Raw genomic sequence first — 26,453 nt, 5'->3', positions numbered from 1 at the left:
AAGCGGACATAAAGCCCCCATTCCCATAAAAAGAACGGAGAGAAAAAAGGGGGGACCAAGATTCAATGAATATGCATGAAATTTAATCAGACTCGTTTTCTGACCTATAGCTATCACTATTAGTTTCATCAGTCTCTGCTTCAGTGGCAGTGGTGCCCCCTAGAGGCAGAAATGCATCTTGCTCTTACATTTGAGAGTTGCAGTCTGAATCCTAGGACTTTGCTTGTTCTTGGTGCACAGAAATTGTAATAATCTGATACTGTACATAGTTTTTAGAAATCATTCGGAAAAGTAAATATCTGAACACCTTGTCTTAAACATTTTATTCATCATACTAAAATAAAACATCCCATAATCCATTTTGTCATTTTTTTTCAATTTTTCGGAAAAAAACCAAAAATGTCTGCAGGATTTTTTTTTGAAAAAAAGTTTTTTTTCTGATTTTTTCTGGGTTTTTTCTGGGCCTTCACATCTCTACTCCTAGAGCTGGGCTAGGTCAACTTAGGAGGAAACAGCCAAGCCATGATGGAAGGCGTGGCCTGGGGGGGGAAATGATCTTGATTTACGTGCATGCAACTGGGCTGGTGGAAGGGAACTTCCTTGACCCTTCCTTCCCAAGGCAAACCCTCCAGCACCCTGCAAATGCTACACACAGGATGCTATGATGCAGCAGAGGAGGAAGAATCCCTAAAAATTGGGTGGAGGTACATTCTATGAGCAAAGCTGTACTCATGTAAGGGCCCCTGCCTAATTAATGGATATTCTTACACACACACACACACACACACACACACACACACCACAGCCCAGCCTATCCTGCAGGGACCCCCAACCTTCTGTGCTGCATTTTTGGAGGGCGGGGTGGGTGGGTGCGACTGCCATGCTAAAGAGAATGGTAAGTCCACTTCCTCTAGCCAGCTCAATTGCACATGCCTAAATCTGGATCCAACCCACAGTCTTTCTCCGTTCACAGTTACTTCTGCAGAAGCTCTTTTATAATTATTATTATTATTTTATTATTATTATTATTTATTTATATAGCACCATCTATGTACATGGTGCTGTACAGACCCTGACGCATAGGCTTAAATTCTAATAAAATCATAATAAAACAATAAGGATGGGAAGAGAATGCAAACTGGGTAGGGTGTGTGTGTTAAGGAACAGACCTCACCTCTGTTGTATAATACTTTGTGTTCTACAATATAAAGGCATTTCTCGCACACTTACAGCCAATGAAGTACTACTTTGAGACATAACCAAGAGAAGAAAATACATTACAAACTGTGTTTGAAAAGTTGACCTAAAAAGTCATTTAGGACAGAGTAACACAAAGCAATGTTTCTAAGGTTTTGGTGGGTTGGTGGGTTGGTTTAACTGAGAAGTTGTTTCTTCCTGGACTGCTAGCCAATTTGTTCTTTCTTAAAGTAAGCTCTGTAAAATGATTTTATCACTTCAGACATGAGAAAATAACCTTGTCCCACATATGCCTTTTCTATTATTTCCTGGAAAGGTCAAATGGCTATTAAAACTGCCCTTGACAAATTATAAAATGTGAAGCCGGACAGGTTTCTCTTCCTAAGCCTTACTTTGCTTGCATTTGAGAAACCTATTTGGACAACAAACAAAGCAGGCTCTATAAAAATTACAACCAGCAGGAGATTCAATAAAGGGACAGATTAATGAGAGTCTTGGAAATAATTAAAACTAGGCGTTTTTCCACCCTTCAGTACAGGATTTTTTTAAAAAAATCTCAAAAGACATTTCTTCAACATCTGATAAAGCACATGCAAACAAAAGAAGCTGCTAATGTTAATTTGAAGGAAAAATAATAATCTTAACGCTCTTATTTTTGAAATCCAGGGAGAAATTGGCTTTATCCTTATTCCAAAATTTCCCAAGTATCTGAAATTCTGATGATAAAAGTAGTTTAGTCTTCCTTGTAAAGTAATTCCTCTCTCCTTGTCTTATCATTCTTTATGCCAACCCTTCACATGCTCAAGTAATATTCTGTAACTCTTGGGTCTTCTTGTCTTTGCATCTCAGTACAATGAAGATCAACTAATGCTTAGGAGGATTCATAAATACGACCATCTACAAGTTCGCAATGGCTGGATTCGTACGAGATAGCCCACCCTGCGATGAAGTGATTTGGCTCACTGTGAGTTGTTTTCCCCCTCAGTCCTCTCGCTGGCATCCCAGTCTCTTTCGCGGCAGAATCCGTCCCCAGACATTTGTGCAAATGGAGCTGTAATTCTTTTCAGCCCCAGAAATGTACACAAATGTGTTCGTAATCCCACCCCCTTCTTTCACAGATGTGGAAGAGTGCATCTACTGCTGTCTCAAACATGTAACTTCACCTTGTCAATATCTTTGTATGTTTCAACTGTCAAAGGCCAAAAAGCACAGTAGGAAACATACAAGGAAATTGACAAGGTGAGATTGCATATAGGCTAATTTGTGCACTGTTGTCAGTGTCAGGTCCAGAGAAGAGGACAAGATCGCTCACTTAGCAAGGTGATCCTCTGAGTTTTAAGTGTTGAACTGACACTTGTGGGTGCTCTGCTTCCATTCTGCACTTCCGTGAATCTCCAGCAAGTCTTATAAGAGAGATCTAAGGTCCACGTCCTTTTTGTGGCTCCCATTCAAAGCAGTTACTGTGAATCCTTAATCCTCCTCCTCCTCCTTTCCAGGCTCACTCACAGAAAACTGAGAAGCCACAGAGTGTCTTTCCTCCTCCTAACCAGTTTAAACATAGCTTGACAAGCCGTGCATGTGCCCATAGCCATTCTGTCCTCTCAAGGAATATCAAAATCTCCCGGCAAGGATTGTGTTGGCTCAATTGCTACGACAACAGGGCAACCACTTTTCCAACTCTCTTGACCATGCTTTCTTTGCCTGCTCTGGTGGTCCAACAGACCCAGGATGCGCTTCACTCCTGCAGCTGCTAGAAGGAATGGGTTCAGCTATGGGGCGGTATATAAATCCAATAAATAAATAACAAGTCTTGAGCACTATTTTAATGGAAAGGAGGGATATAAATTTAATAGAGAGATATTGGGGTGCTCTGGAATGGGTACTATATATTTATTAGAACTGTTAGGCAAAATATCTTGGGTACACTGACATAGTTCCTAAAATGAAATGAACTAGTACACTTTTCTTCCAAAAATGTGTGGAATTAAGTTACCATCACCACTACACAGAGGTGTTCTACTCATTCTTCATCTTGATCAGAAACCACAGTTGTTGTTTTTAAAGAACACCAATAATTCCAGCTAACCCTATTAAGAATGGAAGTACACATCTCAGCAATGTGACAAAAAAATAAAAATAAAATTGAGTATTCTCTCCCTCCCCACTTTTCTCTCTGTATTATTGATTGGCAAAGTCCTCTTGATCGATTCAGAATAGGTTCAGCAAATATGAGTTACTTTTCAAAAAAATCAGGAAACTTGTTTTTCCCCCAAGCCCATTCCAAAATTCAGAGTCTATCACATTTCCTATGACCATCTGGAGAACAGCACCTCTCTTGACTCCATGAAACCCTGTTCCTCCCTCCTCTTCCCTTAAGATGCACTTATCTGGTGCTGGTGGCAATCAAGGAAACCACACAGTAGGCCTCTGTGTGATGCCTCCACTCTTCCATGGCATCTGGAAGACTGAAATGGCAATGCTCTAGAAACCAGTGACCCTGGGGAAATGCAGTTTTGCAGTATGACAAATTATTTAGCATAGATGGCAGCTGCCCTGTAACCTACAAGCCCCAGGGCTCTTTGCACCTTTGTGCTTCATGACATCATCTGAGGCATAAGAAGCTCAGGTATGTGAAGTTTCCAGGCCATTTATTCATGCACCCATTACATTATATTTCCCAGAGACTCTGGAGGCTTGCATACAGCCATTTCGGTATTTCAAACACTAGGGAAGAATGGGAAATTTGCAGAGGCCTCTTTGTCGCTGCTACCACTGCTAATGGGTATTTGGGAAGGACAGGGGTTGATGGCACCAGTACAAACCCTTATGTTATAGACAGTGCAAAGTTTGGGCTCAGCTTTTAATGCACGTATTGGTTATGGGGGAAACAAACTCTTAAGTTCTCCTCTAAAGCTCACTGTCCTACCAACTCCAAAAAATTACAGCTCAGACTCTCTGAAACAGGTGTCAAACTAGCTCATGAGCGACAAGAACAGAGCTTCTTCACAAACAGAATGACTAAGTCTTTTAAAAGTTTAAAATAACAAGCAACTTTTTATGAGGCTTATTAACAATTCCATAAATATAGCTTCTTATGCCCTCAGCTAACATGTAATCATGTGCAATACACAAACAAATGTAAACTAGGAATTCTCATTTATTTTACAATAATCGTATGAAACGTTATCTTAAAATGTCAGCTTTTGCGTAAAGCTTTTAGTCCATTGGTTGTCTAAAAAGGGCACAGCGATGACAGCAACATTCTGAACTGTTGTTACGCAGAATTAATGGAGATTAAAACATTTTGGGGGAAGCTCATTGCCTCTTAAGTCCCGAATGTCTGTTTTCTTGGCATAAAAACAAAGCAGTCTTACTTTTTGACACAAATGTAACCCCCACCCCCACACAAACATTTCCCAAAGGTGATAACTCATGCCCACCCAAATATCAAACTCCGCTAATCCTATTAAAATAAAGACAAAAATCAGAACATGTTCTTGAGGTTCCAAGTTTAAAATATTGTGATTTATAGGTACTCCCAGCCTAGCTATCTGTTAACCCAGCTTCAAAAAACCACCTAGTGCTCTTGCACTCAGCAATCTTTTCAGGGTGGGCTTTAACATTATTCATTCTGTTTATGAAGATAAAATGACAAAGCAGATTTAAATCCTTTTATTGGCTTTTGAAAGCAAGACCAAGATGTGGGTGGAAAGTAAAGTTTCCCCCCACTACTGAGGGTTTGGACATGAGCCCAGTCCTGTGCTCCAGTCCTTTACAGCTCTGTGATTGCGGGGGGGGGGGGGGGGGGGAGATAGGAAGTGATGACCAAAATATTGAGCAGTTAAAAATATCCCTTTTGCTGGCTAAAAGACTAGCCATATCTTAAATGACTATATGTCTTAGACAACCATCCTGTTGCTGAATATAATTATAAATAATAAAAGACAGAGACGCCCCTGAAATCAACTGCATTATATTTCATCTATAGCAAATTTTCATCAGCCTGCCCCAGCTATTAGAAAGTCTACTTGTCAGCTCTTCCCTCCTGCATATATATATATATATATAGAGAGAGAGAGAGAGAGAGAGAGAGAGAGAGAGAGAGAGAGAGAGAGAGAGAGAGAGAGAGAGAGCAGGCATTACAGGGGCAAGACTGAAGAGGAGTGCCAATGGACAATTTAAGCAGTGGGCCAGGGCCACTGTAATAAACAAACTTCCATGGATTTAGAGATATAAACACAAGCTCTTAAATATATTTTTAAAAAATTATCCATTATATTAAATCCTGTACTTCTTCCAAGGAGGTCAGGGTGATGTCTCTCTCACCTTCCCCCACCAACCCCAGTTATATTGGTGTCATAACAACCCTATGAGGAAAATTAGGCTCAGAGATAGTGATTGGCTCGTGGTTATTCAGTGAACTTTGTAGCTGTGGGATTTAAGCCTCTGCCTCCCATAGCCTGACACTTTAATTATTATGCTGTGCAGGATGGAACTGCTAATTCTACTCAACCAATAAGACCTACACTGGGCTACAGCCCATTCTGCATAAAGCTCAGTTTGAATAGTTCAGTCCAAAATTTCTGTCTTGACTAGAGAGAACACATGGGACACTCCTGCCAAAAAAAGAGAAATAAGAAGGGGGGGAAACACTCACAAAAACTTAAGTTAACACGTAAGAAAATAATTCATGCAAGAAATCATAAAAAAGAGCAATTATAAGGCATCTCTCCATCATCAATACACTATATCAGCAGAGGTGAGAATTAGGCGCACTCTATACTAGTAGTAAAAGTGTCTGACACTGAAATCTTATGGTAACAAAATCTCACCCATCAGGGTTTTAAATGATACATCTGGCCTTCATCCACTAGCTGTACACCTCCTATCTGACCAGTAAGGTAAAAAGGAAACCACATGAATTCCACTTTACATTGTTTCTCGTGGTTATTTCCACTTGGCAAGCTGTTCATGTGCAGCAGTTCACCATGTAGATCTGGCTATTATCTTCACACCAACGCAAAACAAACTGACCCAAAAGAGAGAACAAATAAGAAGTATTGCAGTGGTGCAGAAAAAAGTACTTTGCAGCAGCTTCTATGCAGTAGCTTTTGGCTTTTGGTAGTTAACTGAGCTGTAATCCATAGTTGATCAAGCCTCGAAAAAGCCATTCATGTCTTTTGGATGTTTTACATAAATCGCAAGTCTCTTTTAACTCAGGGATGGGGAACTTCTGGCCCTAGTGCACAGAGATTTCCCACCTAACTCATGAAGCACCTTTGGTTTCCACCATGAGATATCAGTGAAGATCCAGCTTCGCACATCACTCTTTGCTCCAATTAGGCAGGGGGATGGGATGATGACGACTAATAAATGCTACCCTAAAATTCAAGGATTAAGCGTAGCAGAAATATAGACTGTTTTAGTTGTTCAGATAGTTTAATAAATTAGTGTGAGCTTTCATGGGTTAGAACCCACTCCATCAGATGCTAGGTATCAGAATACAAAGATGAACCAAATAACTGATTCCTATTAAAACACATACACTTTTGTCCACCTTCTGCCTGTGGGCATGCCACTTTTTTTTCCAATCTGGCGAAAAAGAGCTTTCTAAGACCACAGACTACCACGAATTAGCAAAAAGACAGGGTTCAACCCCCCACCAAATGTAAAGCTGCCAGCTCTAAATGATTCCATTCCAGAATACATGATTTTGCAATCAATAACATGGATGGGATTTCTTCAGGCTAGAGAACGTAGTGACTTCTGAATGACCCAGTGTAATCTACATGTCAGTTGCCCTTTGATAATGGAGCTGCTCCCCCTGAAGCCCAGGTATCTGAAAGACTTGTATTTGGGCTAGGTCTGGTAACACAGCCAGGCATTTTTGCTCAGCATTTCTTATGTTTTTCTCTCTCAACCTAAGTAGTAGTAGTTATGTGGGTTGGTTGGGTGGAGGGTTGCTTTAAAGCATTTGCCTGCCTTAAATCTTTTGGATGGAGTGGAAAAAAATAGTGAAATAACCATTCCTAATTTGGCTTGTTCTTAATCTGACTTGTTAACTGTATACAGAAAAACAGATTTGATTTTTCACATTAATGGGCAAAATATTTAATAATGGTAACTTCTGACTTGACATCTAACAATCGACATAAGCATGTATCCCCACTCTTACACTTACTTTGTAAGCACCAAACCAGAAAATCTCTGAAAAAAATACAGAAAATATGTTTTTAATTATATGCATCCAGTATCAGCCTTCTGTGTTATGTCTGGACCATGCAATCTTTTAAGATAGGCCTAATCTGTTTCTATTTAATTTCCAAAACATTAATCTCCTAGCCAGTAACAAACACTATTGCTAAATTTAACTGACAAAATTTAAATTGAACAGTACATTCTGTTCTTTTAGATACTAGGGCAAGCTGAACTACAAAAGGCAATAAATATTTTGGGAGCTTTTTGGTATGTAGTATATTTTAATTAATATTCACATCATGCTGAGTAAAATCGAGATCTAAATTTTTAATCTTACAGCCTTTTTAGGGCTAAACTAGATGAGAGTATGCTTATCCCACTTATTAGATCTCTAGTCCTCTTATATTTCTGGAAAAGCATGTGTGAGAATTCCCAGTTCAGATTAGGACCACAGCACTGGGCCATACGATTCAACTCTTTTCACAGAGCCATTTTCCAAATCAAAATTCTCTCCCACACGATCTTTGTTCCATTTGGCAAAACTCAAGGGCATTTTTAGAAACAAAATAAGGGCAGACTGTTTGAGTTCTTTTATAGGATGCTATTTTAAAGCATTTTGGCACAATGTTTGCTGATACCCAACAGCTAAAGTGAAGGATAAAATCAGTCTGAACATCAAATTATGGCATATTATTGTTCCAACTCTTGATCCTCTGCTTAGCCTGTATAGAACAACAGTGATCCAGAAGTTGTGTGAATCTTACATACACAATGTGCTCTGGGGTTTTTATTTTTTCTGCACAACAGCTTCCTTCTTTCAGTTACTACTTTTTAAATCTTCGCTGAGGTTTGCCACAAGATTGAGGAGTAGGGATGAAAGAGTTATCGCTGTGCTAAAAACAAAAACTAGCAGAACACCCTAAATTCCTTTAGGTTGCATAAATTGCTTTACTGGATTTTGACCAAGAGATTCACATCTGAAATCACTTGCTCTCAAACAATAACACCACCTTCAGTAGCACTATTGACAGCAAACAGTTTCAGGATGTCTGCCAAATTATGTGTGAATGATCACATCAATAGATCTAAGCACATAACTAAATGTTTGCCAACTTGACGACAAGATTTGGCTTGAAACAAATTGTCTATAATAAAAGTTAATTTTTAAAAAAGTTTTTTTCCTAATAAAAATATTGTTTCTACAATAGGTATCTGCCTACAGCAATTTAAAGTGTCTGCAAAATAAAACCAATAAAGTCACTTAACTTTCATTGTCCTAAATAAAATCAGAAAAAGACAACAAGAATGCAAGATATGAGAAGCCAAGTTTTCAATTCCCCACCCCCCCTGCATTTTTTTATACACCCAATAGCCGAAGCTCTCTGGGCAGTTTACAAAAATTAAGTGCCATAGATATGGATGAGGTAACACACCACCCACTGCACTGGTGATGTCCATGAGAACCAACAGGTTATCACTTCCCTGTTCCTCTTCTAGCACAGGTCATCCCATAGAGTGACCAATACAGTTTCTTTTCCAAAACCAGATTGATATGGATCCAGAAAATCAGCTTTATTCAAAAGTACCTGGAGTTGATCAGCAGCTACTTGCTTACACACCTTGTCCAGGAAGGAGATATCTGTGAGCCTATAATTATTCAGCCACTATTTGGCAGGACAATACAGACACCCATGTATAGTTACATGCATGTCGTGATAAGCTATCATTATTAAATGGTCATATATATTCACTGCCTCAGTTCACACAACAGTTTTCTCTACTCAGTGGGAAAACTTTACGCAACAGTGGAGTTTGTAAAGGGCACTCACCACACAACATGTTCCAACTCCACAGTTGTGTGGGTATGGCCTCCTGTGGAGTAAAAGTCAACGCAGAATTTGTTTGACAGTTCCTCCACCCTCTCTCTTCCCCCAGTCCTCCCAATGGTATCCCATCAGCCATCACTGCAAAAAACCCAATCCAGGTGGCTCTCCTAAAGCAGCACTCCCTCCTTTCACCGCTCTTGCCAGGGAACACTATGGCCACTGGGAAACTCCACTCCACGGGAAACTCCACAGAGCCCTCCAGTCAACACGCAACACAATGGTTGTGCAGGAACTCTCCTCTGTACAGCGTGGAGATTCAGGGTGGAGTGTGTTTAAAAAAATAACACCTCCACTGTGGGGTGGAGTTTTCTTTCCAACAACACTGTTCTCAAAGGTGGTGTAACAACTCCACAGTGGAGTTGTAACACCACCGTTGAGAAAAGTGTTGTGTGAGCTGAGCCACTTTGTCATGTGAATAATTCTGGAAAAAATATGAAACAGAAGAAGCCATTACCAAATGTGAAGTTCAATAAACCCAACCAAATCTGAACATGACCAGTGTAAGCATTAAAGTCTCCTTCCAAGATCAGAAATACGTTGATTCATGAATAAACTACATTATTGTTATAAGAACAAATATTTTTCTGGAAAGTAACACCACCTCTTGGAGTAGATCTTTAATGACACATAAAGCTACTCTGAGAGAATGTAGTTCATTTGTGTTAATGTTATTATGACACCATTTCTGCACAACAGATAATTAACTTAATTCATGGCTATCTCCATCATGTCATGCTTTGTGAGAACCCTAGTGGCATGTGGATGACCAGAATAGTAGATGTCCAGTCTGACTGTAGGGCAGTTATCTTCTTTTGATAAGGTAGCCTCTCACTCATTAATTGGAAATATTTCAGAGTATGTTAGTTTCCATCCACTTAATTATGTACATTCAAATCTCATCGCTGCTATGCTTTAAAATGAGACAACAGACTGGACTAAGAAGAAAGTATTGACAATCAAAATTAGTAGAACAAGATACTAGGAATAGAACATGATGAGAATATGATCATTACTTTTGGGAAATAACCAAAGAAGACAACTTTGTTATAAATATCAGGTATATTTACCTTGTAATAAACACACATACACCCTCTTGTTATTAAAATGCATTTATGCATCTTAACAGATCACAACTGTGGGATACCCCAAACAAACCTGAAAGAATTAATGTGAAAAATGACCAGAAGATACGATGTGAACTTAAAGCTCTGGCACAGATGGTCTCCCTTGTCATAAAGACTGACATGAAATTGGTCCATGTCAGATCAAGATTTCAATGGGTGAATCCTTTCAACGAATATGTGCTTAATGAATTGTTTCTAATCTTCAAAAACAGAGTACCAGAACTAATATTTTCAGTACTAATGTATATCTGTGTGTCGTTGTCCCCCCGCAAAAATGACTATTATTGGCTATATTTCCGTAATTCAGGCTTTTAAATACAATACATTCCGATAGCAGGAGACCCCCGCTCTACTTTTTCTCCCCTAGTGTGAAATTACTTTTCTTGTGGGAAGTATGAACAATTCTTCAGGAACTTTGTATAAAATATTGGCCTTTTAAAAAGGTCAGACAAACATGACAAAAGATGAATGTCATTTTTATACCTTTTTTGGTAAGCCTTTGAAAGTTTTTCTTGAGAAAATGGAATTATATATTGTTTTTGAAAAAGTTTCTGTCTTAAATTGAAAGTGGAACCCTTTTTTTTGACTGAATGGTTTTGCTAGTATGCAAGTAAAACATGGGTGGGAGGGTGCTGTTGCACCATGTCCTGCCTTGTTGGTCCCTGGCTGATGGCTGGTTGGCCACTGTGTGAACAGAGTGATGGACTAGATGGACCCTTGGTCTGATCCAGCATGGCTCTTATGTTCTTAACTCTCTGCATTCCCCAGCCAGTGATTAATATTTCTATACTGCTCTTTTTGTCAAAAAGCCACCAAGGCAATGCACAACAAGTGTAAAATAAAACAAGAAAAAAATCATAAATACATTACAACAACCACACACATTTTTTTAAAGGCTAGGTTAAAGAGATGCATCTTAACACATTTTCTGAAAGCTAAGATAGTGGGGGTCAACTGTAATTCTGGTGGAAGTGTATTCCAGAATTTGGGAGCAACATAGAAGAAAGCCCATTCTCATGTGCCTGAAATACAGTCCCCTGTGGACAGCAGTGTCCTCTTCTACAGGTCTTACTAACTGGACAGGATCATGGGACAGGAAGTTCCTTAGATAACAAGTCCCTAAGTGCTTTAGTGCATTAAAGGTTAAAACCAACACCTTGAATTGAGCATGGAAAACAGCTGGCAACCAACGCAGGTCTTTCAAAATTGGTATAATAAGATCTTGATATTGTGCGCTGGTTAGCAGCATAGTTGCTGCATTTCGCACCAATTTAAGCTTCTAGACACTCTTCAAGGGTAGCCCTACATAAGGTGTGTTGCAGTAGTCTAAGCATGTCATAACCAAGGCATGGATAACTGTTGCCAAATAGACTATAACAGCTTCATAGCAAAACACAATGCTGAAAATGCTGATAAAATATGCTAAATGATTTATCTTTAAACGTATTTCAAACTTCTTATAGAATAATGTATGAAACTAATCAAGCAGCATATAATTAGCATCTTAATCTCAACACATTTAAAATATTTCATTTAATCAGCCCTCTTAGCATAAATTACCATTAGGCCTGTTAATGAAACAACATAAACACACAGTAGCAAATGGTTTGTTCGCTTTAAATGACTTCAGTCTTAAAGATATGCTAAAAGGAACATAGGCTTTAAGAAAAACATCCACTGAAAGTTACTAAATTAATAGAGAAAGCACTGAACGAAGTAAAAATTTCCAAGAAAAGCAGTCTAATCTTGGGTAATTTCATTAAACGTACAAACTATACTATCTTTTTATAGTATTAAGTTAAAGGAATCCGGCCTTAATCCCTCAAACCTCAGTGGCAACTGAAACACAACCCTAGTTCATGTAACTGATTTTATACATATTCATCCACAGTTACTCTTCCTTTGCTCTTACTTGTTGACTAGGTTCAGACAACATGCTAACCAACAATGTTTTAAATAGTCAACATTTGGTTATTTAACCCACCGTGATTACCATGTTGTGCGGAGGGATTTTTTAAATTAATGGTTGGTTATTTGGCCAAAAGAACCCACGCAAAGAACCAACGCTGTGCAGAGTTGGCAATTTGAACTACTGTTGGCTGTCATGTTGTGTAGTGGGCACCGTTCGGTTATTTGTCGGCCACAGAGTTGCAAGGCAAGAGTGGTCAAAGTGGCAGCTGCCACTCTAGTCTAGCCAGCAGGATAGTTTTTTGGCAACAATGGCTGATGTGATACTAGTGGGCGGACTGAGGGGAGGCAAGAAGGCGGGGATGAGTGAGTCCACTCAGCATGGACTAATAGTCAACTCAGCAATGATCCTAATCCACACCATGGTTGATTATTATGTCATATAAGGAAATCCTCTAGATAAACAACTATCGAGTTGATTATTACCCCACCATTGATTATCATGTTGTCAAATGCAGCTGTTGCCTCTACCAATGCTGAAATACAGATTGTAAGGTCCTCCAGTTAGAGTTCAGTACTCTTTTTCAAACTTTGTAAAGCACCAGTTACTTCGATGGTGTTAAATATATAAAAAATAAAAATCAAACGAACGTGAAGAATTGCACAAATCAAATTTATAGGCACAATTAGAACACTTTCAGTCTAGAATTTGTGCAGCAACTGGGACCCAACACTGCTGATCTGAAAATATTTTCTAGAGCAACCTACATTATTGTCCTCTAAACCCTGTAGGCAGAAATAAATTGAAAGCTTGCTGCCACAAAGGGACCCGCTTTTGCCAAACAGACCTGGATGTGACCTTGCATTTTAAGTCTTGCCAGTTAAAACAAGGAGGTAACCAGCCCCTCCAGAAACATTCTCTTCGAAACCATTAAACCTGTTGAAATGGTGTCAAAAGAAACAAAACAAAACAAAAAAACTGGATGTACTTTTTAAGGGATTTAGTCCACAATGCTGATGAAAATATAAAAATAGAAACATGAGGAGTTTGGCAAAACTCTTAGGCCAGTGTGGGAACAGGAATGTGGAACGAATAAAGACAAATCAAACACTTGCCTCTTGAAGATGAGTAAAATGTCTGAGGGCCTCTCCAGACATGCTTTTTCAGGGCTGATAAAATGGGAACATGAGAACGGCCCAGAAATGGTCTGAAGGCAAATGACATAGTCCTACAACTGAAGTTAAGCAGGCCTGATCTTGTAAAACTCCTAGAAGAGATCTCCAAAGAACCAGATGTAAGCCACTCTGAACAACTCTGAGAGAGCACAGTATACGATGTAATGAATTATTATTATTATTATTATTTATTTATGTTTTTATTTATATAGCAGCATCAATGTACATGGTGCTGTACAGATTACACAGTAAATAGCAAGACCCTGCCGCATAGGCTTACAATCTAATAAAGTTGTAGTAAACAATAAGGAGGGAAAGAGAATGCAAACAGGCACAGGGAAGTGTAAACAGGCACTGGGTAGGGTGAAGAATAAACAGAGCACATGAATATACAGAATTATTTTTGTCATTAATGCCAGACCCCTTTGCACAATCTCTCATCCCCACTTACATTGACAAAACTGACTGACGCACCACAGAATAACATAGTTATGACTACAGGCAAGTCATCACAGTAGCCCAATATGTCTTCTCTTCTAAGCATTGTCAGGAGATCAGAAGAACACAACAGGTTTGCATAGTCTGTCTCCTCTCTCTTGTACAAATTGCTCACTTCCATAAGGGAAGGCACCGTGGATGTCAATGATTGTCGGAATCCAGGCTGTATCTATCCGCCCCTCCCCCACCCAAAAAAACACGACATAGAATGAAAGAGGACTGGGATCATAATGTGTGATGATCAAGAAACAAGGTGTTTGAAAATTCCCCCCACCCTCATTGGATTATTTTCCTAGGCAAATCAGTATGAAAAGCCATTTTTAGCAGAAAGGCAGGATATATACATATTAAATAAATTCCAAGCTTCTTTAAGATTAGAATTCCCCACCTCATTTCTTTTCCTCTTTTTAATCAGTCAGGTTAGCTCAGGAACAATACATTTCAAGATGGATTTAAAAAAAAAATGGAAAAAAGTAATGTTATCTTGTTAGAGGTCTGCACAGTTTTATAAATAGAGTGTCACTTAATGACAAAAGGCCAAAAGGCTTCATTCTCCCTTCCTGTCATTACCTATCTAGAAATTTCTCCTGCCAATGAGGGATGACAGATTTACAGTAAGCTCTTTGTTTTGGTTATCTGTCAGCTATTGAGCCATGAAACTCTGCCTCATATCAAAGCCATGTCATCATCTGTTACTATGGGCTTTAAAAACTTTGCACTGGATAGTCTTTCCCTGCCAGTACCTGCATGGAAAGAAACACCACCATCAGAGGGGGGCCTGCTGTTATCCTTGCTTTGGACTTCTTAGTGATAAGGGCCGTACCCCCCTTCTCTGGCAACTGTGTGTATATATGAATGTTTGTATGTATGAGCTAACCTAGGTTGAGAGTGTAGGATGGCTGGTGTGGCTGAGATCCAACCATCCCTCAGGTGAGAGCTGAGGGGTGGGGGGCAATTGGCTTGAGTGAGAGCCTGGCCATAGCCTGAATGACAGCCTTGTGTAATTGTGTGGAACTCTGATTGAGGAGGGTGGTATATTAGGCCTGTTCAATTTTTTAAGTTGGCGCCTCACTTTCTTACTGGCTTGGCCTCCCTGCCTGACTTTGCTGGTTTCTGGTTTGTTTGTTTTATTGTTTATGTATGTGCCCGGGTGAATCCCTGGGGAGGAATGGAGTGCCCCTACTGGTGTGATCTCAGGCAGAGGGAGGTATGGCATTGGGGGCTGGACACATCAGGTAAGGGAAAGGCGGGAGAGATATTTGAAATCTGTCCCATCTTTCAGGCTTTCCCCCATATCTCAAGATCCAGTTTTCCCTATCAGCCCACCCTGTGATCTGCTGGTGCTGCTATTGAATGCCAGGTCAGTCCACAATAAAACAATCACTATCCATGACTTGATCATGGATGAAAGGGCTGACCTGGATTACTGAGATCTGGGTGGATGAGCTGGGCAAAGTGGCTCTATCTCAGCTCTGCCCATCTGGATACTCAGTGTAGCACCAGCCTAGATTGGAGGGCTGGGAGAAAGGAGTTGCCATCATCCATAAGGATTCCATCTTTCTCACAAGGAAACCCATGTTTTGAGGGTTTATAACTTGTGCTGGGCCAAAGAGACAAAACAGGTATGCTGCTGGTGTACTTCCCACCCTGCTGCCCAGCAGTCTCCCTGCCCGAGCTAGCTGAGGTGGTCTCGGAGGTGGTGTTGGAGAACCCTAGGACTATAGTTTTGGGGGAATTCAATGTCCACGCCGAGGCCATCCTGACAGAGCCTGCTTGGGACTTCATGGCTACCATGACAAACATGGGGCTGACTCAGTACATCACTGGTCAGACACATGTGGCAGGACATACCCTAGACCTGGTCTTTACTTTTGGTCAGATGCGGGATGATCTGGTTTTTTTTGGGGGGGGGGGGGCTTTCAATAACCCCGTTGTTATGGACAGATCATTTCCTTGTGAAATTTGGCTTGCCAGTAGCAGATACTCCCTGCAGGGGTGGGGGACTGATTAAGATGGTCCGCCTCCAAAGACTTATGGAATCCAAAGGATTCCTGAATGCTCTGGGGCATTTCCCAACTGATAGGGTTAGTGATTTGGTCAAGGCCTTGGTCTCACTATGGAATGGTGAGATGGGAAAGGCCATCGATACAATTGCTCCCGAGCGCCCATTCCGGTGCTGTGGAGCCCTTAACTGCCCTTGATTTACAGAAGAACTGCAGGCAATGAAACAGGCTAGATGAAGGCTAGAGTGCAGGTGGCGCAAGTCTCAGAGTAAATGTAATCGAAGATTAGCAAAACCTCTTCAGTGTGCCTATTATGCGACAGTGAGGATGGCAAAAAAATCCTACTTTGCATCTGTTACCTTGTCCTCGAAATGTCGCCCAGCAGAATTATTCTGAGTGGTTAAGAGCCTCTTGGGACCAGGCTCAGGTTTAGAGAAATCAGAATTGGAACCCTCAGTCATCTGCTGTAATAAATTCGCTAGGCACTTTGAGAAAGTTGTTGGTATTCGCTCAAACTTATCGCAGAGTCTGGGGAGGTGTCCAGTGCCCCGTCTGGTTATGTTTCCTGGGATCAGTTCCAGTTGTTGCAGCCTGATGATGTGGACAAGATGTTTGAATCAGTCCGTCCCACCATTTGTAAGCTTGACCCTTGCCTATCTTGGCTAATACGATCTAGCAAAGGTGGATTGATTGGGTGGGTCGAGGGGGTGGAAAATCCTACTTCCTCCTTCTCTGGTTTTGGGAATTTCACCAGGCACTGCCCAAATACATATATCCTATTTTCATAGCCATAATGATTAGAAACTTCCTTTTTTAAAAATAATTTTTAATTTTTTTTTTTGGATTTTCTATCATTGTGTAGAATATGCAACTCCTGTCTCTTATTTATCTATAGCTTCATGGAATTCTAAACAAAATTATTTTTGACATATTTAGGGTACAATCCTGTGCATGCTGGAAGTTGTAAGGCTTTTTTCTGTCTAAACATGCATAGGATTGCACCCTAAAACACATTAACAAGCTAAAAGGAACAGGAAGAACTAAAAACAACAACACTTGTCAATAAAGAAAATTAAGTGTCAGCTGAGTCAAATGCTTGATTAAAGAGAAACTTTTCTTTTTACACAAAATGTTAAAACAAACTGCTTTTAAGTGACCAGTTCAATTCCATATTTGGTTTTTATTCTTGGATGTTTTTGAAATATAGCTCTGGAAAGAAACACAAAATTTGATGCGTGGCATGTGCTAAAGAATAACATTTCAGAAGCTGTTCCAAATCATCTGGGCAAGAGAACTCTAACCATGGAATAATTAAAAACATCTTCATTAAAACATTGTATATGCACAGTAGTCCGACCTTTAATTAGAATAATGAAAACCTTTTTATGTATCAAAAGCCATTTTGAATTGATTATGAACTGCACATAATGAAATACTTAAGATTCATTTGGTATTTTGTTAAAGCGATGCTGCTTATCCACAATCTGCCAATATAAAATTTAAATTCATAAACATTTAGAATCGCACTTTTAAAGTTGAAGGAAGAAACAAGATAAAAGTCTGAGATTGTTCAATATAGGACTGGATCCAGTTTACAAAATTCATCTGCAGTTCTTAATTTGGATATCTAAAACTACAAAGGCAGATGGAAATAATAAGCGACTTGAGCAGACGAGATTTCCTTTATCTCTGCTTTGCCATAAATTATTCAAGACCATAAACACTCCTGAATTTCAAAGCAATGCATTTACAAAAAACAGTATCAACCATAAAAGCTTTAACTGGTTAAGAAGGGGTTTTCCTTTCACTCAAATGTTCAATCTAACCTAATTTAAATCGATCGCTTCTTGTCATACCCTCACTAGCTAAGGTGAGCAAGCAGTTCTCACTTTTTATGACAACTTTTGAAATCAGAGCCTCCATTCCGGGTCCAATTTTATATCTAATTTCTTTCTTCTTCCTCTTTTTCATGTTATCTTCAGAAATCACATGATATACAAACTTGTGTGGTCAGGCTCTTGTAACCAATGGTGGTGGTGGGGATTTACTAAGAGAGAAAATACCCCTCCCCTCCAACATACATACATACATACACACACACACACACACACCTGCCCTGGCTTGCATGAGCTGGCAGCGATTTGGAAGTGATACCACTTCACTCTCCCATCCCAGTTAGGATTGTTCTGCCCATAAGTCTGTGCCAATTATAGTTTTTTTAATTTCAGAAAAAAACAGGATTATAAATTTTTAGACACTTTTCCAGCCAACTTGAAAGGGAAATTATATATTTCCAACACAAACTAATATTGTTTTCTTAAGAAGCAAACTACTCTCAGGTCACCAGGGATTTGTAGAATGCAATACCAATAATCTCAGCAAGCCATATGCATGCGGCATTTCATTTTGAAGTCGCTTCAATCTGTATGTTATTTCCCAACAATGCAAGCCACTACTCATATAAACAGGTTTTGCTGCCCTCTACTGGAACACAAAGCTTTTCAGGTCTAACAGTCATTTCAAAGCCTCATGGACAACTTAGAATATCTCTTGAAATGTTTGCAAGTTGAGGAGAAAATATGGAAATTTACAGCCAAGATGGCCAGATTCAAGCCAATGCAATTCAAGCCAAGTTGCTTTTTTATCTAATCAAAGAGAGAAGTCTGATCACGCTAGTAGACTTCCCCTAATGCACTGAATTAAGCCACTGCATTTAAAATGCACACTCAGATACTTAAATTGCTAATGAAATGTATTATAAATTGATTTTTAACAGTGAATACACTATTATCATAATTGAAATGATGAACAATAGTTTAAAAAGTAGTACCATTTATCAAAGAGTTACAACCCTAAACAGCCCAGAGAGCTTTGGCTATTTGGTGGCATAGAAATGTAATAAATAAATACTAAGAAGTAATACTTCTGAGTAAACATGCATAGACTTGGGCTGTAAACTTGAAAAATGTGATTCAACTGAATTCTCTCAATAACAGAAGAGTGTATGTGCATAAAACTATCTGTATTTGGTGTGTTTGTGAGCTTTGTCAAAGAAGAAGCCTGCAGAAGGATGCCTGGTAAAAAAAATGCATTGTTTGCACATTCCTAAAAGAAAACACAATATTCTAGTAATGAAAGTACCTTCATCTAGTGGTCTAGAATTGCTGAAAACTGGGCACAAAACCAATGAATTAAATAAATTAAAAGGCAACGAAGTTTGTGCTTGCTTTGTACCAAAAATGCCAGAGAAGAATACCAAAGCCATTTCTGTACCAGCACAGACTTTCGTTTTAGTTTCTTTAACATACACTCATTGAAATCTATTGTTCATTTTTGAAGGATACGCTAACTTACTTCTTATGGAACTGACATATTAGTTAGCTCTGCTCATATTTTGGGGCTCTTGGTGCTTTCACTAAATTTCTCTAGAAACAGTCTGTTTCAGCAGCACCTGAACTCTTGTTAGCACAACTGAACTATACACGCAAATAGGATATAACAGCAAAGTCTCTGGCTGTGGATTTCTTGCCTATGTACATCACTTTCTAACTGCAAACTCAGGTGGTGAGTGCCAACAAGAATAGACAAAACTGAGGAAATATCAGCATGCTTAAAGGAACCCCAAGGTTTGCAGAATATCTTCCTTTTTAAAACAACAACAATCAAACCTTTTTTTAATAGGGGGGATAATTCTCACACACACACACTCACACACACACATACACATAGCCCACTGAGGGTTAGCATGCTCAGTAGCCACAGAATGTTGACTGTCAATTGGAAAATAAAATAAATGGAAATAGGAGGGATGGAGGATGGAATGGCATATTCCGGAAGATTAGATGGCTGCCCAGCTGGGACCTTGAACAGGAATATTCCTTTTATTTATTTATTTATTTATTTATTTATTACACTTGTATACCGCCCCCATAGCCAGGGCTCTCTGGACGGTTCACAGAAATTCTAAAATTAAGATAAAAACGAGTATACAAAATTTAAAATTCTAAAACACAGAACATACACACATAAAGCATTAAAAACCGTTTAAAAAACACACCACTAAACATGTGGGTGATTAAGATGTGCCACCATATGCCTGGGCAAAGAGAAAAGTCTTAACCTGGCGCCGGAAAGATAGCAGCACCGGAAAGATAGGAGGTGAGGATGCACTGCAACATTTTGTGGCAGGTCCCACTGGTATCTTATTAGACATGAATTTGGCTTGTCACAGTAGCAGTCTTAACAGAATGCATACCTCCTAACTCCTACACTCTAAAGAGAACAACAGTCCTATATATTATGCATACTGACTATCACCTAACTAACATCTGCTGGCTTACCTGTATTTTGTGGTTTGGGGTTCTAACAATAATCAACACAGCTATGCTTTCCAAAAAGGGAAGGGTGATTTTTTTAGTCACAAACTCTGGAAAGAGTGATTTGTAAATATCAGCAGGGTGAACACTAAATAATTGTTAATGCTTTCCTGAACACTGAGAATCATAAAGTTGTGTATTTGGAAGACTGCTCCTGAGTTTTCAAATGTAACCTAAAAGCTACTCTCCAAATGAGAGCATGGAAACAGAACCATATGCATTTTGAATATTTCACAGCAGGACTGGTAATCCAATGTACAAGGTCAGTGTTACTCAATCTAAGGCTGCCTTCCCTAACCTGGTACGTCCCAAATGTGTTGGACTACAATTGTTGTTATAATGAGAGTTGCAGTATAACCAATCTGGAGGGGGCACTAGTTTGGGGAATGTTGATGCAATGAGAGCTTTTTTAAAAAGTAGGAATAGTCTTCTTTAAAATAGTAAGATGGGAGTGTGCAGAGCCGCTCCACCTGCCGTTGGGGTCATAGGACCACCATTGCTCTGGAACCAGTATTCTATGCAAGTTTTTTAAATCTGTACAAACATTTTCGATGTAAAATACAGCACTAGAAAGAGATTAATGAGAAATATTGCTCTATTCACTTGAGTACCACTTGGATTACATGTGCAATCCTTGTGGGTTTGAAGCAAAGAACTGTCTCATTTGAGGGGGGGGGAATAGCTGAAGGAGAAGGATTGAGGTCTTCTTTTAGGAAGCTTAAGAGGAAGGAAAGGTACGTAAAGCTATAATAGGCACTCTTCAAAGCCCTTCAAAAAGTTCTGACAGGCTTAGAAAGGGAATAAAGGACTTTCAAAATACAGGGTTTTTTTTAATCCTTCCATTTTGTAGGATAAATGGCTTCATGAAGCCCACTTTAGGGGCATTGTTGAGTTTTCATTTTAAAAAAAAGAGAAGCAACTCAGTTGAGACTCTACTGCAGCAATCCTATCATTTTTAACTGACAAAAACTTTAATAACAGATCATTTTCACTACAACAGCTTTTGCTTTCAAGTCTTTTACATTTCCTTCTCTGAGAGTGCTCATTTTGCATAATCTGTGCTAAATATAGTGCTTAAACAAAATTCAGTCTATATTACTGAGTATTATTTAATGTGACACATTTTGATAGCTCCTGAAAGTTATTTTATTCTTCCAGTGAGGATACAACAGAGAGAGAGAGAGAGAGAAAGAGGGATGGGGGAGGATCTACCTAGATTCCCTCACCCCCCTCATGCTTTTTTAAACAAATCTTGGGAATGAGTCATGGACAATGATGTGATGATACTTGTGCAACAGAGTCCAGGAACACTTAAAGGTGAGATCTTCCTATTCCAGGTCTCAAAAGGCTTGTATTTCAACACCATCCCAATATACAGTTGTTGCACGATTTTCGAGACACCAATGGAATCCTCTTTCACATATATTAAACAGGAATCTTTGTGTTTACAGAGCCTTATTGCATGGGTAATTGTTTTGTGGTTCAGAGCAAGGCCAAATTGAAAGACCACATAAGCATGCTGCAATGCCTTCAGTTATTTTCTTTTACATAATCCTCCACAGAAGTGAACCAGTCCAATACTTAAGGCCTGGTACTCCTTTACCATGAGCATACTAGCAAGTATGGCAACCTAATACTTCAGCCTCTCAAACCCACATAAGTGTATTTTCAACTGACTGCCCCTTCCTGTTTTGAAAAGCTTAAGGAACTTTTGCTGAGACAAGATGACAGGGTTATCAAAAGGTAAATGCCTTCAAATCTATTCTTGCATTCAGCCATTAGCCTTCACTAATATACAATTTACTGAAAAGTAAAACCAAATTGCAGCAACTTTGCATGTCATCCGAGAGCCATCAGAGATAACAATCCTGGGGAAGATTAAATAGACTGTCTATGCCTGTCCAAGGCACATATTATGCCTTTTTAAAACTAGTTAAGAAACTTGTATTTACAGGTGGAACTCATAGAGCAAAGTGAAAATAGACAGCAATGATGATAGAGAAATATAACCAGCTAACAAAGCACTGAATTGATCAGATCAAAAGAAGACACTACTTGCATTATAGGATACCTGAGGTCTTAAAGGAATGGTATACATCTGTACTGTTGATTCATCTTATATCTTAGTAAATACTGAAGCTAGATATTAAATGTTCTACAATAATGGGTGCAAAAGACATGCATGACTACAAGATTGATGTTAGTTCATACTGTACAATAAGTGAGAAGGTAGGAGAATCACAGTCCTATGTAGAGTAGACTCACTGAAATGAATGGGACTTGATAGTTATGACTAAGTGGGAGTAGTTTAGCCTGAGGAGTGGTTCATTTTTAGCTGCTTTTACCACACAACTCTGTGGATTGGCAAGAGACTTTGACAGGGTACAGAAACAAACCAAGAATAAGCCAGGATTCTGAGTTTAGACATAATGACAAACTGTAGGTTTTGTTGCTTGGTGTGGATTCAGATGTTCAAACAAACAAAAAATAGGATAAATAAAGCCTGGCTTAGCAGATGTGCGAAGCAGCTCAATGTTTAATGGGTCTTACTCCCAGGTAACTACACAGGACTGCAGGCTTAATCTGTTGTCTTCTTAACCCTAAATATCTAAGTATGGATTAGGTATGAGATTACACTGAGATTACATTAGATATGGATTACACTGAGATCTGTGTTTTCTGTATACATTGTGCTTCCACTGAAGGACCTGAAGATACAATTTACAGTAAAATAATTCCATGGAAGCTATTTGTCAGCACAGAATCCTCTGTGATTTCTGCTTGCACACATTTGGGGTAATGGTGAAAAGAGAACCAAAATCACAAAAAAACAGTATTTAGTATGATAAATAACACCAATTCTGGCCCGCTTGCATTGGCTGCCTATACGTTTCCGAGCCCAATTCAAGGTGCTGGTTTTAACCTATAAAGCTCTACATGGCTTGGGACCACAATACCTGATGGAATGCCCCTCTTGACATGAACCTACCCGTACACTGCATTCAACATCTAAGGTCCTCCTCCAAGTGCCTACTCCGAGGGAAGCTCAGAGGATGGCAACAAGGAAGAGAGCCTTTTCGGTGGTGGCCCCCCAACTGTGGAATGATCTCCCCGATGAGGCTTGCCTGGCACCAACACTGTTATCTATTAGGCATCAGGTCAAGACTTTTTTCTTCTTCTAGGCATTTAACACCATTTAACAATGCTTTGTTTTTTAACGGACCCCCCAGAACTATTTTTAAATGGATACTGTTGTTTTTATATAGTGGTTTTTATGTTTTAAGTTTTGTATACTTTTAATGTTTACTGTTTTTAACTTCTGTAAACCTCCCAGAGAGCTTCGGCTATGGGGCAGTATATAAATGTAATAAATAAATAAATATAAATAAATGAGCACAAAAATTTCTCACAGGCAACCCTTCTCAAATATTTTGATGATTAATTTTATCCAAAGCTTTCCTTCTCATTATATCTTGATAATGTTCATGAAGAACAGCTGGCTAGACCAGACTGCCGTAACAGCTTTTAATATTTATTTATTTATTTATTTATTTATTACATTTCTATACCGCCCAATAGCCGAAGCTCTCTGGGCGGTTCACAAAAATTAAAACCACAATAAAACACCCAACAGTTTAAAACACAATTACGAAATACAGTATAAAAAGCGCAACCAGGATAAAACCACACAGCAAAGTTGATATAGGATTAAAATACAGAGTTAAAACAGTAAAATTTAAATTTAAGTTAAAATTAAGTGTTAAAATACTGAGTGAATAAAAAGGTCTTCAGCTGGCGACGAAAGCAGTACAGTGTAGGCGCCAAGCGGACCTCTCTGGGGAGCTCGTTCCACAACCGGGGTGCCACAGCGGAGAAAGCTGTCATATATAATATATATGACAATTCATGCATTTCCCTTCAGAATCTCTTCCTCAGTGCTGAAAATGCCTACTTTTTGAAACTATTCTCTAATGGTCTTGCATGACAAATCCTTCATCAACTGTGACACATTCCCCTAAGCACCCTCCATATTTTAATGGAGATATAAGCAATGACCAGTTGAAGGGAATATAATAAAATACGTTATACAATACTAATATCACAAAGAATGGTTGCGATCCACAGTTAGACAACCATCGTAGAAATAGTCAATTTCCAAAATAGAACAGTCGAAAATTTCAAGTTATTTTTAATATTAGTAGCAAATTAAACAATATTTACCTTTATAAAATAATCTGTGTGTCTATGCTTTCTGTCATGGTAGTTAATTTATTAAAGAATGTAGGAAAACACAAGAACTGCCCTGCTTGGCCATAACCCACATCAATTTAGTATAGCATTCACTGTCTTCCTTAAGGGCAATCAAATGCTCTAAGGAAGATCACAAGCAGGGCAAGATGGTGATTGCTATCCATTTTTCCTCCAGACATCTGGAACACACACACAGCTTCTGAACAATTAGAAATTTCATTACTAACTGATATGACTAATACTCACATACCTAATCTTTAAGCAACAATTCAGGGCACAATTCTACGCATGTTTAGACAGAAAAAATGTTTTACAGCAACCAGCATTCTCAAGCCAGCCATGCTAGGATTTGTAGGACTTATAGGATAGTACCCTTAGCTTATAATGGTAGTTGTCAAATCATCCTTTGCCTGATGCCTGAATAAACATGATTTCAATAGAAATAGCAAAACCAAGAGAAAATCCCTACCTTTTCCTGGGTTAACTGCTGCTGGTAGACTGTCCCAATCCAGGACCCACCTAGGGCAAGGATGAGGGGAAAACTTTGCTTCAATACCATTTTCCTGCATTGAGGAGGAGGAAATAGCAATTCTGAAATTAGCTAGCAATGCCTAAAAGCTACTTATTCAAACTGCATGTCAATATGAGCGCTCTGTATTTTGCAAGCATAGCAAGGATATCCCAATCTCAAGGAGAGTTATATAGTTTTAACAGCACATGCCCATTATAGAGGTATTTTGTCAGTTTCTATATCTATCAAAGCACATTTCCTCGAGAAACCAAAACGTTTGCGATTACAGGGATAAAAATGAAATGGGAATCAAAGGACTGGCAAACTGAGGGACGAGACATATTTTAGGTGAACTAGCTCATAATGAGAGTTAGGGTAGCTCACTGGCTAACAACAGTAGCCAGGAAGTCTCATGTTCAAATCTGGGTATAACCATTAATTCACTCTGCACAGCTGGGCAAGCACCTATGCTCATCTTTGTTCCGATCTGCAATGTGGTGATAATACTGAACAGTTTTACAGGCTTTAGTAAGGATTACTAAGGTATGTGAGCTACTTTGATGACATGAAATTAACAATATCAGTTAACAAATTATTATTGCCGTTTCCACCTCCTTGGTAGATCTAAAACACAAACAATTTTCTGATGAAAATACTATGGATGGAGAAATAAATTATTTTTTTGATATTGCAGGAAGCCAGAATTCAAGTACTGATCATTTCTGATACTAAAGTGAAACGGAAACATTGATTTTATAAAAAAGGTCAATATTTTTGGAAAGAAGCCAGAAACATTAAGTTTTCCTATAAAAACTGAAACATTCACATATCTTGTCAAGCAACTCTAATGACATGCTCTTTACTCAAATCTGCAACTTCCTAAATATAGGCAGAAATTTTTTATGGTTAATACATGTAGTCACTAATGTAACTATTGATCTACCATTAATTTTTTCATAGTTGGCCTTGGTCCACCTATGAAATGGGTATCTTCATGTTCCTCTTGTGGCTCATCAGAAGCTGTGCAGATGCTCTGCAGGTGTTCATCTGGTAAAGAGAATGATCCTGCATACTTGAAAAATTGCATGTTGCATTTGACAGCAGCTCGCTTTATTCCAGGTACTTCCTGAACTCTCCGGTACCAACGGCATATCAAAGGCAACTGTAACATGTTCTCTTGGTATTTCTTGCTGAAAGCCTTCAAGGAAGAATATAAAATTCTGCATTACAATGACAGTTTATGAACCAACTTGATGCACACAAAGTGTGGAATGACTGCATCTCCTTTGCCTTTCTATCTTCAGTCCCTGGTGAATGCATCCGCG

General features: G+C 39.0%; 1 protein-coding gene across 3 annotated transcripts in view; it reads right to left on the bottom strand.

Moving 5' to 3' along the window:
* The window catches only part of GSTCD (glutathione S-transferase C-terminal domain containing), a 60,930-nt gene that overhangs the window by 25,243 nt on the left and 9,234 nt on the right, over positions 1-26,453 (bottom strand). For all 3 annotated transcript variants that reach the window (XM_063135651.1, XM_063135650.1, XM_063135652.1), the window contains 2 exons: positions 26,072-26,326; positions 25,087-25,180 (listed from right to left, as the gene is read on the bottom strand). In XM_063135651.1, coding sequence (XP_062991721.1) covers positions 25,087-25,180; positions 26,072-26,326 — 349 coding nt within the window. The remainder of the gene's footprint in view (positions 1-25,086; positions 25,181-26,071; positions 26,327-26,453) is intronic.

The sequence above is a fragment of the Elgaria multicarinata genome, chromosome 10 (genome assembly GCF_023053635.1).
Source record: "Elgaria multicarinata webbii isolate HBS135686 ecotype San Diego chromosome 10, rElgMul1.1.pri, whole genome shotgun sequence".
NCBI classification, from domain to species: Eukaryota; Metazoa; Chordata; class Lepidosauria; order Squamata; family Anguidae; genus Elgaria; species Elgaria multicarinata.
This window is presented reverse-complemented; position numbering and strand designations above follow the sequence as displayed.